This window comes from Danio rerio, chromosome 16 (assembly GCF_052040795.2).
Source record: "Danio rerio strain M-AB ecotype USA chromosome 16, GRCz13ab, whole genome shotgun sequence".
Lineage (NCBI taxonomy): Eukaryota > Metazoa > Chordata > Actinopteri > Cypriniformes > Danionidae > Danio > Danio rerio.
Genome location: NC_141036.1, coordinates 56,718,389 through 56,731,593, shown reverse-complemented (window position 1 = coordinate 56,731,593; position 13,205 = coordinate 56,718,389). Strand labels below are relative to the sequence as shown.

The 13,205-nt window shown below is 38.5% G+C and overlaps 2 protein-coding genes across 5 annotated transcripts in view; one reads left to right on the top strand and one right to left on the bottom strand.

The window, feature by feature from the left end:
- iglon5 (IgLON family member 5) overlaps positions 1–13,205 on the bottom strand; it is a 390,249-nt gene that overhangs the window by 9,922 nt on the left and 367,122 nt on the right. For 3 of the 4 annotated variants that reach the window (NM_001017775.2, XM_087285731.1, XM_087285732.1), the window contains 1 exon segment: positions 10,786–10,937. In NM_001017775.2, the coding sequence (NP_001017775.2) occupies positions 10,786–10,937 (152 nt within the window). 4 annotated transcript variants of the gene reach the window in all.
- Positions 1–13,205, top strand: part of LOC147840452 (free fatty acid receptor 3-like) — a 94,957-nt gene that overhangs the window by 48,057 nt on the left and 33,695 nt on the right. The gene's annotated exons all lie outside the window — the stretch shown is intronic.

Genomic DNA, 13,205 nt, shown 5'->3' with positions numbered 1-13,205 from the left:
ATTAATTTCCCTCTTGTTTAGTTTCTTTATTCATCAGGGGGCGCCACAGCAAAATGAACTGCCAACTGAGTACTGGGAAACACCCATACACACTCATTCACACACACATTTATGCAATACGGCCAATTTCATTAGTTCGTTTTCTTTTCAATTTAGTCCCTTTATTAATCTGGGGTCGCCACAGCGGAATGAACCATCAACTTATCCAGCATATGTTTTTACACAGTGAATGCCCTTCCAAATGCTTGGAATAGTGCACAAGTATGCGATTTGGGACAACTTTTTTCTTTACTAAAAGAAGCACCTACTTTAAGGCCGTAAAGTATAAGTAGGGGGAATGGGATGCAGAAATGGAGTTCCTATTCTGGCTCTGCACTGTGATCTCACAGTTTGCACTGAATGTCCAAACAGTAAACTTTCCCTCAGATCTGATCACGTCGCTCTGCTCCAGACTGTGGACTCTGAGATTCTGTTAGTTGACTTGGTGCTGCTTTTTGTTTTTATGTTTAACAGCGCCTTTATGAGTTTCCTGGAGGGCCCGAGAGAGCATGACCCTCAGATGGAGGAAACCGGAGGAGCTGAGTGTGATTTATCACCAGAGATGGAGATCAGCAGCGATTTAAAGGTCTCTTCCACAGGAAATACATCAACACTGGACACAATCTACACTTGTTGAGATATTTAACCCTTTATCTGTCTCTATATATACAGGGGTTAGACAATGAAACTGAAACGCCTGGTTTTAAACAACAATAATTCATCAGTATGGTAGTCAATACAGCATCAGTTGGTCTTGGGATTAACAGATACAAGCCCAGCACATTAGCCAGAGGGATTTTGAGACATTCTTCTTGCAGAATAGTGGCCAGGAAAACGTTTCCTGACCCGCTTCTCTAAAACATCTCAAAGTGCTTAATAGTATTTAGCTCAGGATTCCTTGCAGGCCATGGGAGATGTTCAACTTCACGTTCATGTCCATCAAACCACTCTGCCACCAGTCTTGCTGTGTGTATTGGTGCATTATCATCCCAATACACCGCAGTGCCTTCAGGATACAATGTTTGACCCATTGGGTGAACAAGGTCTTCCAGAATGGATCAGTAGTCCTTGGCAGTGACCCAGCGCCCATCTAGCACAAATATTGTGCATAGGGAATGCCATGATAGTCCAAAAAAAATAACTGATTTAACCCCATGCTGCACTCTGGGGATCAACAGTCTGGGTGGTACGTTTCTTTGGGGCTTCTCCACACCGTAACTCTACCGGATGTGGGAAAAACAGTGAAAGTGGACTCATCAGAGAACCAGAGTGGCCAGAGTTTTGTCTCTCTATATAATTGTAATCATCATTACATAATTAATTCATTCATTCATTCATTTTTGTTGTCGGCTTAGTCCCTTTATTAAACCGGGGTCGCCACAGCAGAATGAACCGGCAACTTATCCAGCAGGTTTTTACGCAGCGGATGCCCTTCCAGCCGCAACCCATCACTGGGAAACATCTACACACACATTCACACACACACTCATACACTAAGGACAATTTAGCCTACCCAATTCACCTGCACTGCATGCCTTTGGACTGTGGGGGCAACCGGAGCACCCGGAGGAAACCCGCGAAGGCAGGGAGAACATGCAAACTCCACCTAGAAACGCCAACTGAGCCGAGATTCAAACCAGCGACCTTCTTGCTGTGAGGCGACAGCACTACCTACAGCGCCACTGCCTCGCCTATAATTGTAATTATTATTACATCATTGTTAAATAACATATTTATATATTGTTTGGGCAGAGGAGAAATGGTCTTGCCCAACTGAGCTTGGTTTCTCTCTAGGTTATTTTTTCTCCTTCACTTTCGTCAATCGGTGAAGTTGTTCCTCGTCACTTGCTTATCTGCTTAGGGAGCTGCGCATGGATGGATTTGCTCTTCAGTGTTTGGACTTTCAGCGGTACAAATTAAACCACACTGAACTGAACTAAACTGAACTTCAACTCTGAAAACTGGACTGACACAGTTTCAATTTACTAGAACTTCTATGGTAAGCTGCTTTGACACAATCTACATTGTAAAAGTGCGGTCCCACTTTATATTAAGTGTCCTTAACTACTATGTACTTGTATCAAAAAAAATAAATAAATAAATACAATGTACTTACTGTGTTCATAATGTATTTGAGAACACTTGTGGTGCTGTTGAGTTGGGATAGAGGTTGGGTTAAGAACAGGTTTGGTGGTATGGTTAGGTTTAAGGGTGGGTTAAGGTGTAAGGGATGGTCAACAGTGTATTTACAAATGTAATTACAAAAGTTAACTACAGATGTAGTTAGATACTTGTATTCAATCAAGCATAAGTACACAGTAAATACATGTATTTACACAATAAGTACATTTTAACAAACTATTAATTCCTGTGTAAGTACATATTAGTTAAGGCCACTTAATATAAAGTGGGACCAAAAGCGCTACATAAATAAAGATGAACTGAACTGAAATTGTTCCTTCAGTTAGTAATGTACAAAATGTTAATATTGTTTCTATGAGAAAATTAAACTACATATTTATGATTGTTTTACTGAATAAAGCTTTTTTCGTTATCATTGACGCACACGTGGAGCATTTGGGGGTCTCATCAAGCTGATTTAATAAAGTCATTAGGCATAACTAGACAATGTCAGAGCTTAAATCGGCATGAAAAACTGAAGCTAATAATTCCTGCAATGGCAGATCTGACACTGCTGCCGTGCTAATTGGGTGTTTATGTTCAGTGCGTTAATCTGGCTACAGACATACAGTACAGATGAAAACAGTTCATCATTAAGTAATGTAAGAGTAATCAGGAGCTCTAACTGCTACAGAAGAGAAGTAAACCGCTGTGGTAAATTACCCTGAGCGCAGAAGCAGGCTTAAATTAATGATATATTCACAAGCGCTAGTTTGTTTCATATGACGCTTTGCTAACCAGCAGCAGCTTCCTGTTTTATGCAGACTGAAGTCAGAATATAACCTTCCTCTTTCTTTACAAACACTCACTTTCCCTGAAATCATCCACAAAAAGGGAGGAAGTCATTAAAAAGGTGAATTAATCGGACTAAAACAGATGACACTGATTCTTGGCTGAAACATTTAGTAAAATAGAAAATTATCTTGGGCACTGCAGAACCATAAAAGCAGTCAATAATATATCCAGATCCTTTTTCTCCACTAAGTTGAAATATAAATTACATGCAATATAGATTGCATTATGATATGCATATCAGAATATGAGCACATTTGGCCAAAAGCTGTTTTTATTATAATGCTGGCATGCATGTGGTATAAAAATATTAAATTAAAATAATAATGTTTTTTTAAGAGTAAATGCATCATGATCCCCTTATCCAAACGCCTTTGTGTGCTTTTACCCACGAGGGGAGTAGGCGGGACTGCGACCGGTGCCTCCACGGCTGCAGGACCAGTTGGCTGCCTGCACTCATCGGATTGTATCCAAGACTGCTAGGTTGGGGTTAGTGTAAGTTGGCCTTTATTTGCAAAATTTCTTATAGTCAGTTAAATGTCTGTTGAAGGAGCAGTATCAGCAGATATTAAGCAGACAGTCTACTAATACTCAAATGGACCATCAAAATAAAGTGTTACCAAATATTAACGTTGTTTGCTGGTCAACTAAGTTGCAAAAAAGTGTGCAAAAAAATGGCAAAGAAATATAAATAATATTGTGTTAGAAATATTAATAGCTTGTGTTATGATATGCATTTGGGCGATGCAGTGGCGCAGTAGGTAGTGCTGTCGCCTTACAGCAAGAAGGTCGCTGGTTCGAGCCTCGGCTGGGTCAGTAGGCATTTCTGTGTGGAGTTTGCATGTTCTCCCCGCGTTTGCGTGGGTTTCCTCCGGCTGCTCTGGTTTCCCCAACAAGTCCAAAGACATGTGGTGGGTGAATTGGGTAGGCTAAAAAATGTCTGTACTGTATGTGTGTATGTGTGTGGGGGTTTTTCAGAGATGGGTTGCAGCTGGAAAGATATCCGCTGCATAAAAAACATATGCTGTGGCGACCCCAGATTAATAAAGGGACTAAGCCGAAAATGAATGAATGAATGAATGACATGAATTATTATTTTTAGAATATTTACCCCAAAAAACTCTCATAATGCTATCATTGCTGCAGGATACAATTATAATGACGTTTTATAGTTGCTACTTTAGTTTCTGTTGTAATGCAATGAAAAATCTTCATATTACAGTAATGAGAATCGTCATTACTGTATGGAATAATGGAGATCATAAAGAAAACACAAATGCAAAACCTACAGTAATGAGAACACGGCTGGAAAAATATGCTTAAGTGTCATGAAAATGCATATCCCCCCACAAAAAATGAACCTAAGCAGGCTTCATTTTCTTTATGCGCACTATAATGTCCTATTTCAATCATGAAGTGAAGTGTTGATTCCTGCTTAATCACGAAAACAAGCAGCTAGTGCATTAACCAAATAGTCTGTGTGCCTATAAAACATGTGTTTATATACAAATATAAAGAAGGAAACTGTAATGTTTATTGTTTCATTGTGTGTAGATTTTCTTTTCCTTCAATAATAATACAAATAAAACAAACATGTATATATTTGTATTATTAATATATGGAAAACTCCCACATGTCCAGCGCTATGAGGCAATCTGTAGTGTTGATTGGATTTGTTATGTTGTCCTCAGCCGCCGGTTTATAGAAATCCCTGAGGTTTTTCTCCAATAAAGCAGACAGGAACTATTTTCAGCCGTTTTACAGTCAGACAATGAGAGCTGTCAGTAAATGCTCAGAGCGCATGTTCTGCAACAGCACATGCTTTATAGGAATGCTCTATTTTCAAGGACACTGCTGTGTGGAGTGGACATAATATTTACTGTAGCAAAACTTTAATTCGGTTAACAAACACTTTGGGCACAAACAAACTTCAACAAAGGCTTCCGGTAGAGTTGGAATGATTCATTTTCAATTTCTGTGCAGTTCACGTCCTCGCAGGGCAGAAAATGACTTTTTCTCATAGCATTTTACTCCTGTCTTCTAGTACAAACACTGAAACTTTCTAAAAAAACAAGATACATTCAATTGAGAAGGAATTATTTATAGAATTACTTACAATTTATTTTATGTAACGTCACTAAACCAACATAATCATCACTTACCGTATGGGAACTGTTTTTATTATATATTTTTATTTTATTATTTTAACTATTTTTAAAAAATGTATTTACATAATCTAATGTTTCTCTGTGTTATTTTCCATGTGATTTCCCAACACAATCTCACAGCAATTCGTAACTTTTTGATTCAGTGGCTAATTCGTATGAATTCGTACGATCTAATTCGTACAATTTAGGGGTGGAGTTAGGTGCCACGCCTCCTTTTTAAAATCGTACATTTCCTACGTCCGAATTAGCCACTAAACTGGCAAAACGTAAACTACTTAAGTTTTCTAGTGAGATCAGGCTGGATTTCCCATGTGTTGTGTTCCATATGCTTCTGTTTATGTCATGTTTAGTCCTTTGTCTAGTATTATATTGTCATGTTCCTTCGAGTGTTCTTGGCCTGTGAGTGTTTTAGTAAATAAATATAAGTGTTTTGACCATTCTTAAACTAATCCGTGACAATCATATTTCATACCGATTCAATTTTTCTATAGCAACATTATTTTTCGACTGAACTGAATTTATTTTTAATGTCTTGTTCGCACTATTTGGAGGGTCAGAACAAATTGCCTCAACAATCGCCTCAACCGCCAACAAGTTCAGCTCGCGGATCACCAATTGAATAGCCCTGTTGTAAAGTGTGACCAAAATATTTTTCAAATAAAAATTTAGTTTGTTGTGACTCTCCTCATAGCTTGTTGATCTGGTTTATAATGCTTAATATTTTAAACATTCACACCACCCCCTCCCCCCAAATCTCTATATCACTTTATAACGTCTAATGTAAATTTAAGCTTTTAATTAGGTAGTTGTTATTATCTGAGTTCATACATAAACAATTTATTTAATAATTTGTAATATTTGTTCTATATCTTTTGTTTACATTGCACTGAAAGTCATTCACAACTCTCACCGATACAGCGTAAGACGTTTTCTACATGCTTGCGTGTGCATATTGGCATATGTTCTGACATTGGAAATAACGAATTTGTGCACGCGGAAAAGACGCGATATTTGAACGGCCCGATGCAATAGTTAATCCAGTGTGCGTGCGTCTTAGCCTTGGTGTATAAACTCGAAACTTTAAACTAGCAAACAGGTGGCATTACTTTGTTTAGTTGCAGCAGTTTTGTTCCGTGCAACAGAAAAGCGACGTTGACAAGCATTTAAGCTTAAGTATCCAAAGGTTTTCGGCTGCTCACGCCACTCACTTAATGTCAGGAGACTCACGCTGTACGCAGCCTTCAACAGACGCGCGTCACTTCATGACTGTATCTATTTTTTTTGACTGAACTGAATTTATTTTTAATGTCTTGTTTGCACTATTTGGAGTGTCAGAACAAATTGCCTCAACAATCGCCTCAACCGCCAACAAGTTTAGCTCGCGGATCACCAATCATATAGCCCTGTTGTAAAGTTTGACCAAAATATTTTTCAAATAAAAATCTTGTTTGTTGTGACTCTCCTCATAGCTTGTTGATTTGGTTTATAATGCTTAATATTTTAAACATTCACACCACCCCCTCCCCCCAAATTTCTATATCCCAGTATCACATCTAATGTAAGTTTAAGCTTTTATTAGGTAGTTGTTATTATCTGAGTTCATACATAAACAATCTATTTAATAATTTGTAATATCCATTCTACACTTTTTTGTTTACATTGCAATGAAAGTCACACACAACTCTCACCGATAGAGCGTAAGACGTTTTCTACATGCTTGCGTGTGCATATTGGCATATGTTCTTACATTGGAAATAACGAATTTGTGCACGCGGAAAAGAGGCAATATGTGAACGGCCTGTGTGCTTGGTATTAGCCTTGGTGTATAAACTCGAAACTTTAAACTAGCAAACAGGTGGCATTACTTTGTTTAGTTGCAGCAGTTTCGTTCCGTGCAACAGAAAAGCAGCGTTGAGAAGCCTTTAAGCTTAAGTATCCAAAGGTTTTCGGCTGCTCGCGCCACTCACTTAATGTCAGGAGACTCACGCTCTGCGCAGCCTTCAACAGACGCGCGTCACTTCATAAATATATCCATTTTTCGACTGAACTGAATTTATTTTTAATGTCTTGTTTGCACTATTTGGAGGGTCAGCACAAATTGCCTCAACAATCGCCTCAACCGCCAACAAGTTCAGCTCGCGGATCACCAATTGAATAGCCCTGTTGTAACCAAAATATTTTTCAAATAAAAATCTTGTTTGTTGTGACTCTCCTCATAGCTTGTTGATTTGGTTTATAATGCTTAATATTTTAAACATTCACACCACCCCCTCCCCCCAAATTTCTATATCACTTTATAACGTCTAATGTAAATTTAAGCTTTTAATTAGGTAGTTGTTATTATCTGAGTTCATACATAAACAATCTATTTAATAATTTGTAACATTCGTTCTAAATTTTTTGTTTACATTGCAATGAAAGTCACGCACAACTCTCACCGATACAGCGTAAGACGTTTTCTACATGCTTGCGTGTGCATATTGGCATATGTTCTTACATTGGAAATAACGAATTTGTGCACGCAGAAAAGACGCGATATTTGAACGGCCCGATGCAATAGTTAATCCAGTGTGCGTGCGTCATAGCCTTGGTGTATAAACTCGAAACTTTAAACTAGCAAACAGGTGGCATTACTTTGTTTAGTTGCAGCAGTTTCGTTCCGTGCAACAGAAAAGCGACGTTGACAAGCCTTTAAGCTTAAGTATCCAAAGGTTTTCGGCTGCTCGCGCCACTCACTTAATGTCAGGAGACTCACGCTCTGCGCAGCCTTCAACAGACGCGCGTCACTTCATGACTGTATCTATTTTCTGACTGAACTGAATTTATTTTTAATGTCTTGTTTGCACTATTTGAAGGGTCAGAACAAACTGCCTCAACAATCGCCTCAACCGCCAACAAGTTCAGTTCGCGGATCACCAATTGAATAGCCCTGTTGTAAAGTGTGACCAAAACATTTTTCAAATAAAAATTTAGTTTGTTGTGACTCTCCTCATAGCTTGTTGATCTGGTTTATAATGCTTAATATTTTAAACATTCACACCACCCCCTCCCCCCAAATTTCTATATCCCAGTATCACATCTAATGTAAGTTTAAGCTTTTAATTAGGTAGTTGTTATTATCTGAGTTCATACATAAACAATCTATTTAATAATTTGTAATATCCATTCTACACTTTTTGTTTACATTGCAATGAAAGTCACGCACAACTCTCACCGACACAGTGTAAGACGTTTTCTACATGCTTGCTTGCGTGCGCATATTGGCATATGTTCTTACATTGGAAATAACGAATTTGCTCACGCGGAAAAGACGCAATATGTGAACGGCCTGTGTGCGTGCGTATTAGCCTTGGTGTATAAACTCGAAACTTTAAACTAGCAAACAGGTGGCATTACTTTGTTTAGTTGCAGCAGTTTCGTTCCGAGCAACAGAAAAGCAGTGTTGACAAGCCTTTAAGCTTAAGTATCCAAAGGTTTTCGGCTGCTCACGCCACTCACTTAATGTCAGGAGACTCACGCTGTACGCAGCCTTCAACAGACGCGCGTCACTTCAAAATTATATCCATTTTTCGACTGAACTGAATATATTTTTAATGTCTTGTTTGCACTATTTGGAGGGTCAGCACAAATTGCCTCAACAATCGCCTCATCGCCAACAAGTTCAGCTCGCGGATCACCAATTGAATAGCCCTGTTGTAAAGTGTTACCAAAATATTTTTCAAATAAAAATCTTGTTTGTTGTGACTCTCCTCATAGCTTGTTGATTTGGTTTATGATGCTTAATATTTTAAACATTCACACCAACCCCACCCCCCAAATTTCTATATCACTTTATAACGTCTAATGTAAATTTAAGCTTTTAATTAGGTAGTTGTTATTATCTGAGTTCATGCATAAACAATCTATTTAATAATTTGTAATATTCGTTCTATATCTTTTGTTTACATTGCAATGAAAGTCATTCACAACTCTCCCCGATACAGCGTAAGATGTTTTCTACATGCTTGCGTGTGCATATTGGCATATGTTCTTACATTGGAAATAACGAAGACGCGATATTTGAACAGCCCGATGCAATAGTTAATCCAGTGTGCGTGCGTCTTAGCCTTGGTGTATAAACTCGAAACTTTAAACTAGCAAACAGGTGGCATTACTTTGTTTAGTGCAACAGTTTCGTTCCGTGCAGCAGAAAAGCGACGTTGACAAGCCTTTAAGCTTAAGTATCCAAAGGTTTTTGGCTGCTCGCGCCACTCACTTAATGTCAGGAGACTCACGCTCTGCGCAGCCTTCAACAGACGCGCGTCACTTCAAGACTGTATTGATTTTTGACTAAACTGAATTTCATTTTGAGTCTTGTTCACACTATTTGGAGGGTCAGAACAAATTGCCTCAGGGCCCAAGTTCAGCCCACGGGTCACCAATTGAATAGCCCCCTTGTTGTAAAGTGTGACCAAAATATTTTGTTGAACTCTCCTCATAGCTTGTTGATTTGGTTTTTATTGGTTAAAATTTAAACAACTTAGAACAGGGGTTTTCAAAGTGTGAGGCGCGCCTCCCCTGGGGGGCGCCAGAGCATGTCAGGGGAGGCGCGGGAAAAAATATTATATAATAAAAATACAATTATTAAGTTTAATTATTATGTGTATTTTTTATTATTTTAAACGTTTTAATTAAACAAAGTTAAAAAAATAATACGTCAAAAATAAGAAAACCTTTTTTACCCAGAAGGCCATAGCTGTGAATTCGCTTCTGTTTGGCAAGCCCGCCAATACAGGTATATGCCTGCTAATACAATGGATCGGTTTCTGAGACCCCCCGATTCAAAGCCTTCAAGTTCAGGGCTTAAACCCAAAAGACGACGTTATTATGATCAGTTTTTGAGTTTAGGATTTACGTGGACAGGACCAGCTGATGAACCACGACCTTTATGTGTGGTTTGTCAAGATATTTTGGCTAATGACAGCATGTGACCCGCTAAACTTTTGTTTGTTTGGGAGAAGGGGGCGCCAATGGATAAGTTGTGTCAAAAGGGAGGCCCACTGTCTTAGACTTTGAAAAACCCTGACTTAGAACACCCCCCCCCCTAAAAATCCTTATAAGAAGAATGCTTGAGGATGCTGAAAAAGTGTACAGCCACTAATGCCCTCACGTAATGAACCCAGAAAAGATGCAAACCATGATGCTATTTTGCCTCACAAGCAAATGCATATTGATGTAAAAAAAGTTTACAAATCTGTAGCAGAAAACAAGACAAAGCTGTTCAGTGGGAAAGTGACTCCTCTGCAGTGCACTTTTGTCACAAACTCTTTCAAATGCCTGCAATTGGAGTTTGCCGGAGCTATGCATTATTAAAAAGCTTGAAAACGATGCACTTTGCTGAGCATACACTACCAAACCATTTGCTTTCAAGCACCATCAATGGACACGTCGCTATCATCCGCGGGTCGTGAAAACCAGCCTCGGGGAGCGAGAATTGCATATCGCCTTGTTCTGAACGGTGAAAAAGTCACTTCCTGGAGGCTGTTTATTTATCCTTGACTTTCTGCCTTTTGTAGATCTGCGAATGTTTGGGAGAGTTTTGGAGTGTCTGCAATAGTGTACTCACTGAAGAGAAGCATGCTGGCGTTGGAAGCCCCGAGGCGGTTGGAGGCGAAACAGGTGTAGTTGCCAAAGTGTTTTTCTGTGACGTTGGTGAAGAGCAGCAGGGATCGTGTTTTCTCGTTTTTAATCTTCAGAGTGTTATCGCTCTCTACCGGCCTGAGAAAGAACAAATGAAAGAGATGGCATGTTAGCGTTAGGTGAGTTGTCACGTAGCCCAGTATGTCCTGCTTTCCCATGGTTCACAGCTTCTCTTTCAGTCAATCGGTTGAGGGATTAGTTCAGAATTAAAATTTCTTGATCATTTACTCAGCCGCTTGTCATCAAAGATGTTTTTTTTTTTTTTGATTCTTCAGTCGAAAAAAAGAAAAGAAATGAAGGCTTTTTAGGTAAACATGGAGGATGCTTTTCCATAAAGTGGCTCATTTCTATTGAGCACTACACTAAAATGGTTCTTTAACTGTAAATAACTGTAAAAACGGTACTGTAGCCTGGTTAACATTAAGTTTATCTACACTACACATTTATGAAATATGGTTGTTTACTGTAATATTCAGATTTTTTTAGTTTCTTTTGCATTTTTAATGGAATTTTAAGGTGAAATTGCTTTATTTGTACCAGAATGTAGATTTGTTTAGCAGTCAAGAGTCCTCATTCATGACATAATGACGTACACAGCATCTCCTTCAGTCAATCGGTTGAGAGATTAGTTCAGAATTAAAATGTAATGATCATTTAAGCCTGGTTTATACTTCTGCGTCAAGTGACCGGCGTAACCCACGGCGCATGCAATGCGAGTAGCTGTGCATTTATACTTCTGCGCACTGTCTCTGTTGGTCTGCATTAACACTTCCGAAACGCTAGTTGGCAGTGAGGTGTAAATGTTCCTCTGTGTCGAGTTTCTTTGCTCCTTTTCCTGAACACTTCCGGGATGTACAAGTGGCTCAAACTCGCTCATTTTGAGGCAGGAACCGGCGGACGTGCAACAACTTTAACTATGAGGTAAACACAAAACAAAACTTTCCATCAGGAGCTCCTTCACGGGACTCCACACTTGTAAACAATCGCTCCATCAGGCTCGCACCATTCACGCGGCTCTCGGTCCCGCCCAGACTCGTCAGCGCTACCAAGCCGACCTATCACAGAGCTTGCGCTACGCGTTGTTGTGACGTGTAGTTACATTTTTTGAGAGGTGCACATCAGCGATGCCGACTGCCACAGCGAAGGGCTATGCGTCAGCGCCGTAGCATACGCCGGCGTTTGATGCAGAAGTATAAATCTTCAAAAAAAAAAAAATATATAGGAAGGTTTTTGAGTAAAACATGGAGGATGTTTCTCCATAAAGTGGACTTCAAAAAGTTCTAATGATTAATTTCTATTGAGCGCTACACTAAAATGTTTCTTTAACTGTAAATAACTGTAAAAACACTACTGTGACCTGGTCAACAGAAGTTACACTACAAATTAATGAAATACGGTAGTTTACTGTAATATTCAGACTTTTTTAGTTTCTTTTGCATTATTAATGGAATTTTAAGGTTAATTTCTTTATTTGTACCAAATTGTAGATTTGTTTAGCAGTCAAGAGTCCTCATTCGTGACATAATGACGTACACAGCATCTCCTTCAGTCAATCAGTTGAGGGATTAATTCAGAATAAAATGTATTGATGATTTACTCAGCTCCTTGTTATCAAAGATGTTTTTTCTTTGAGTCTTCAGTCGGAAAAATAAAAAAATTAAGGTTTTTAAATAAAACATGCAGGATGTTTCTCCATATGGGGGACTTCAAAACGTTCTGATGGTTCATTTTCATTGAGCGCCACACTAAATAATGTTCCTCCATCTGTAAATAACTGTAAAAACGCCACTGTAACCTGCTTAACAGTGAGTTTCCTTAATATATACGGTGAATAACTACATTTACACGTTTTTTTTGTCGACATTCTGATGCTTTATTTATTTTTTCTCATCAGTTTTGTACATTAGATGTACATTTTAGTTGTGAGTAACAGAGGTACAATGTGCAGATATTACTACTTCAAAATATTGGTCTAAATTAATGAAATAAGGTAGTTTACTGTAAAACTCAGACTTTTTACAGTTTATATAGTATTTTAACAGTATTTTAAGGATAAATTGCTTTATTTGTACCATAATGTAGATTGATTTAGCAGTCAAGAGTCCTCATTCATGACTTAATGACATGCACAACGTCTCCTTCAGTCAACCTGTTTAGGGATTAGTTTAGAACTCAAATTTCTTGATTGTTTACTCAGCCTCTTGTCATCAAAGATTTTATTTCTTTCTTCAATCAAAAATAAATGAAGGTTTTTGAGTAAAAGATGAAGGATTTTTTCCCATATGGTGGACTTCAAAAAGTTTTAATGACTCATTTTCATTGAACGCTGCCATAAAAAATTTCCTT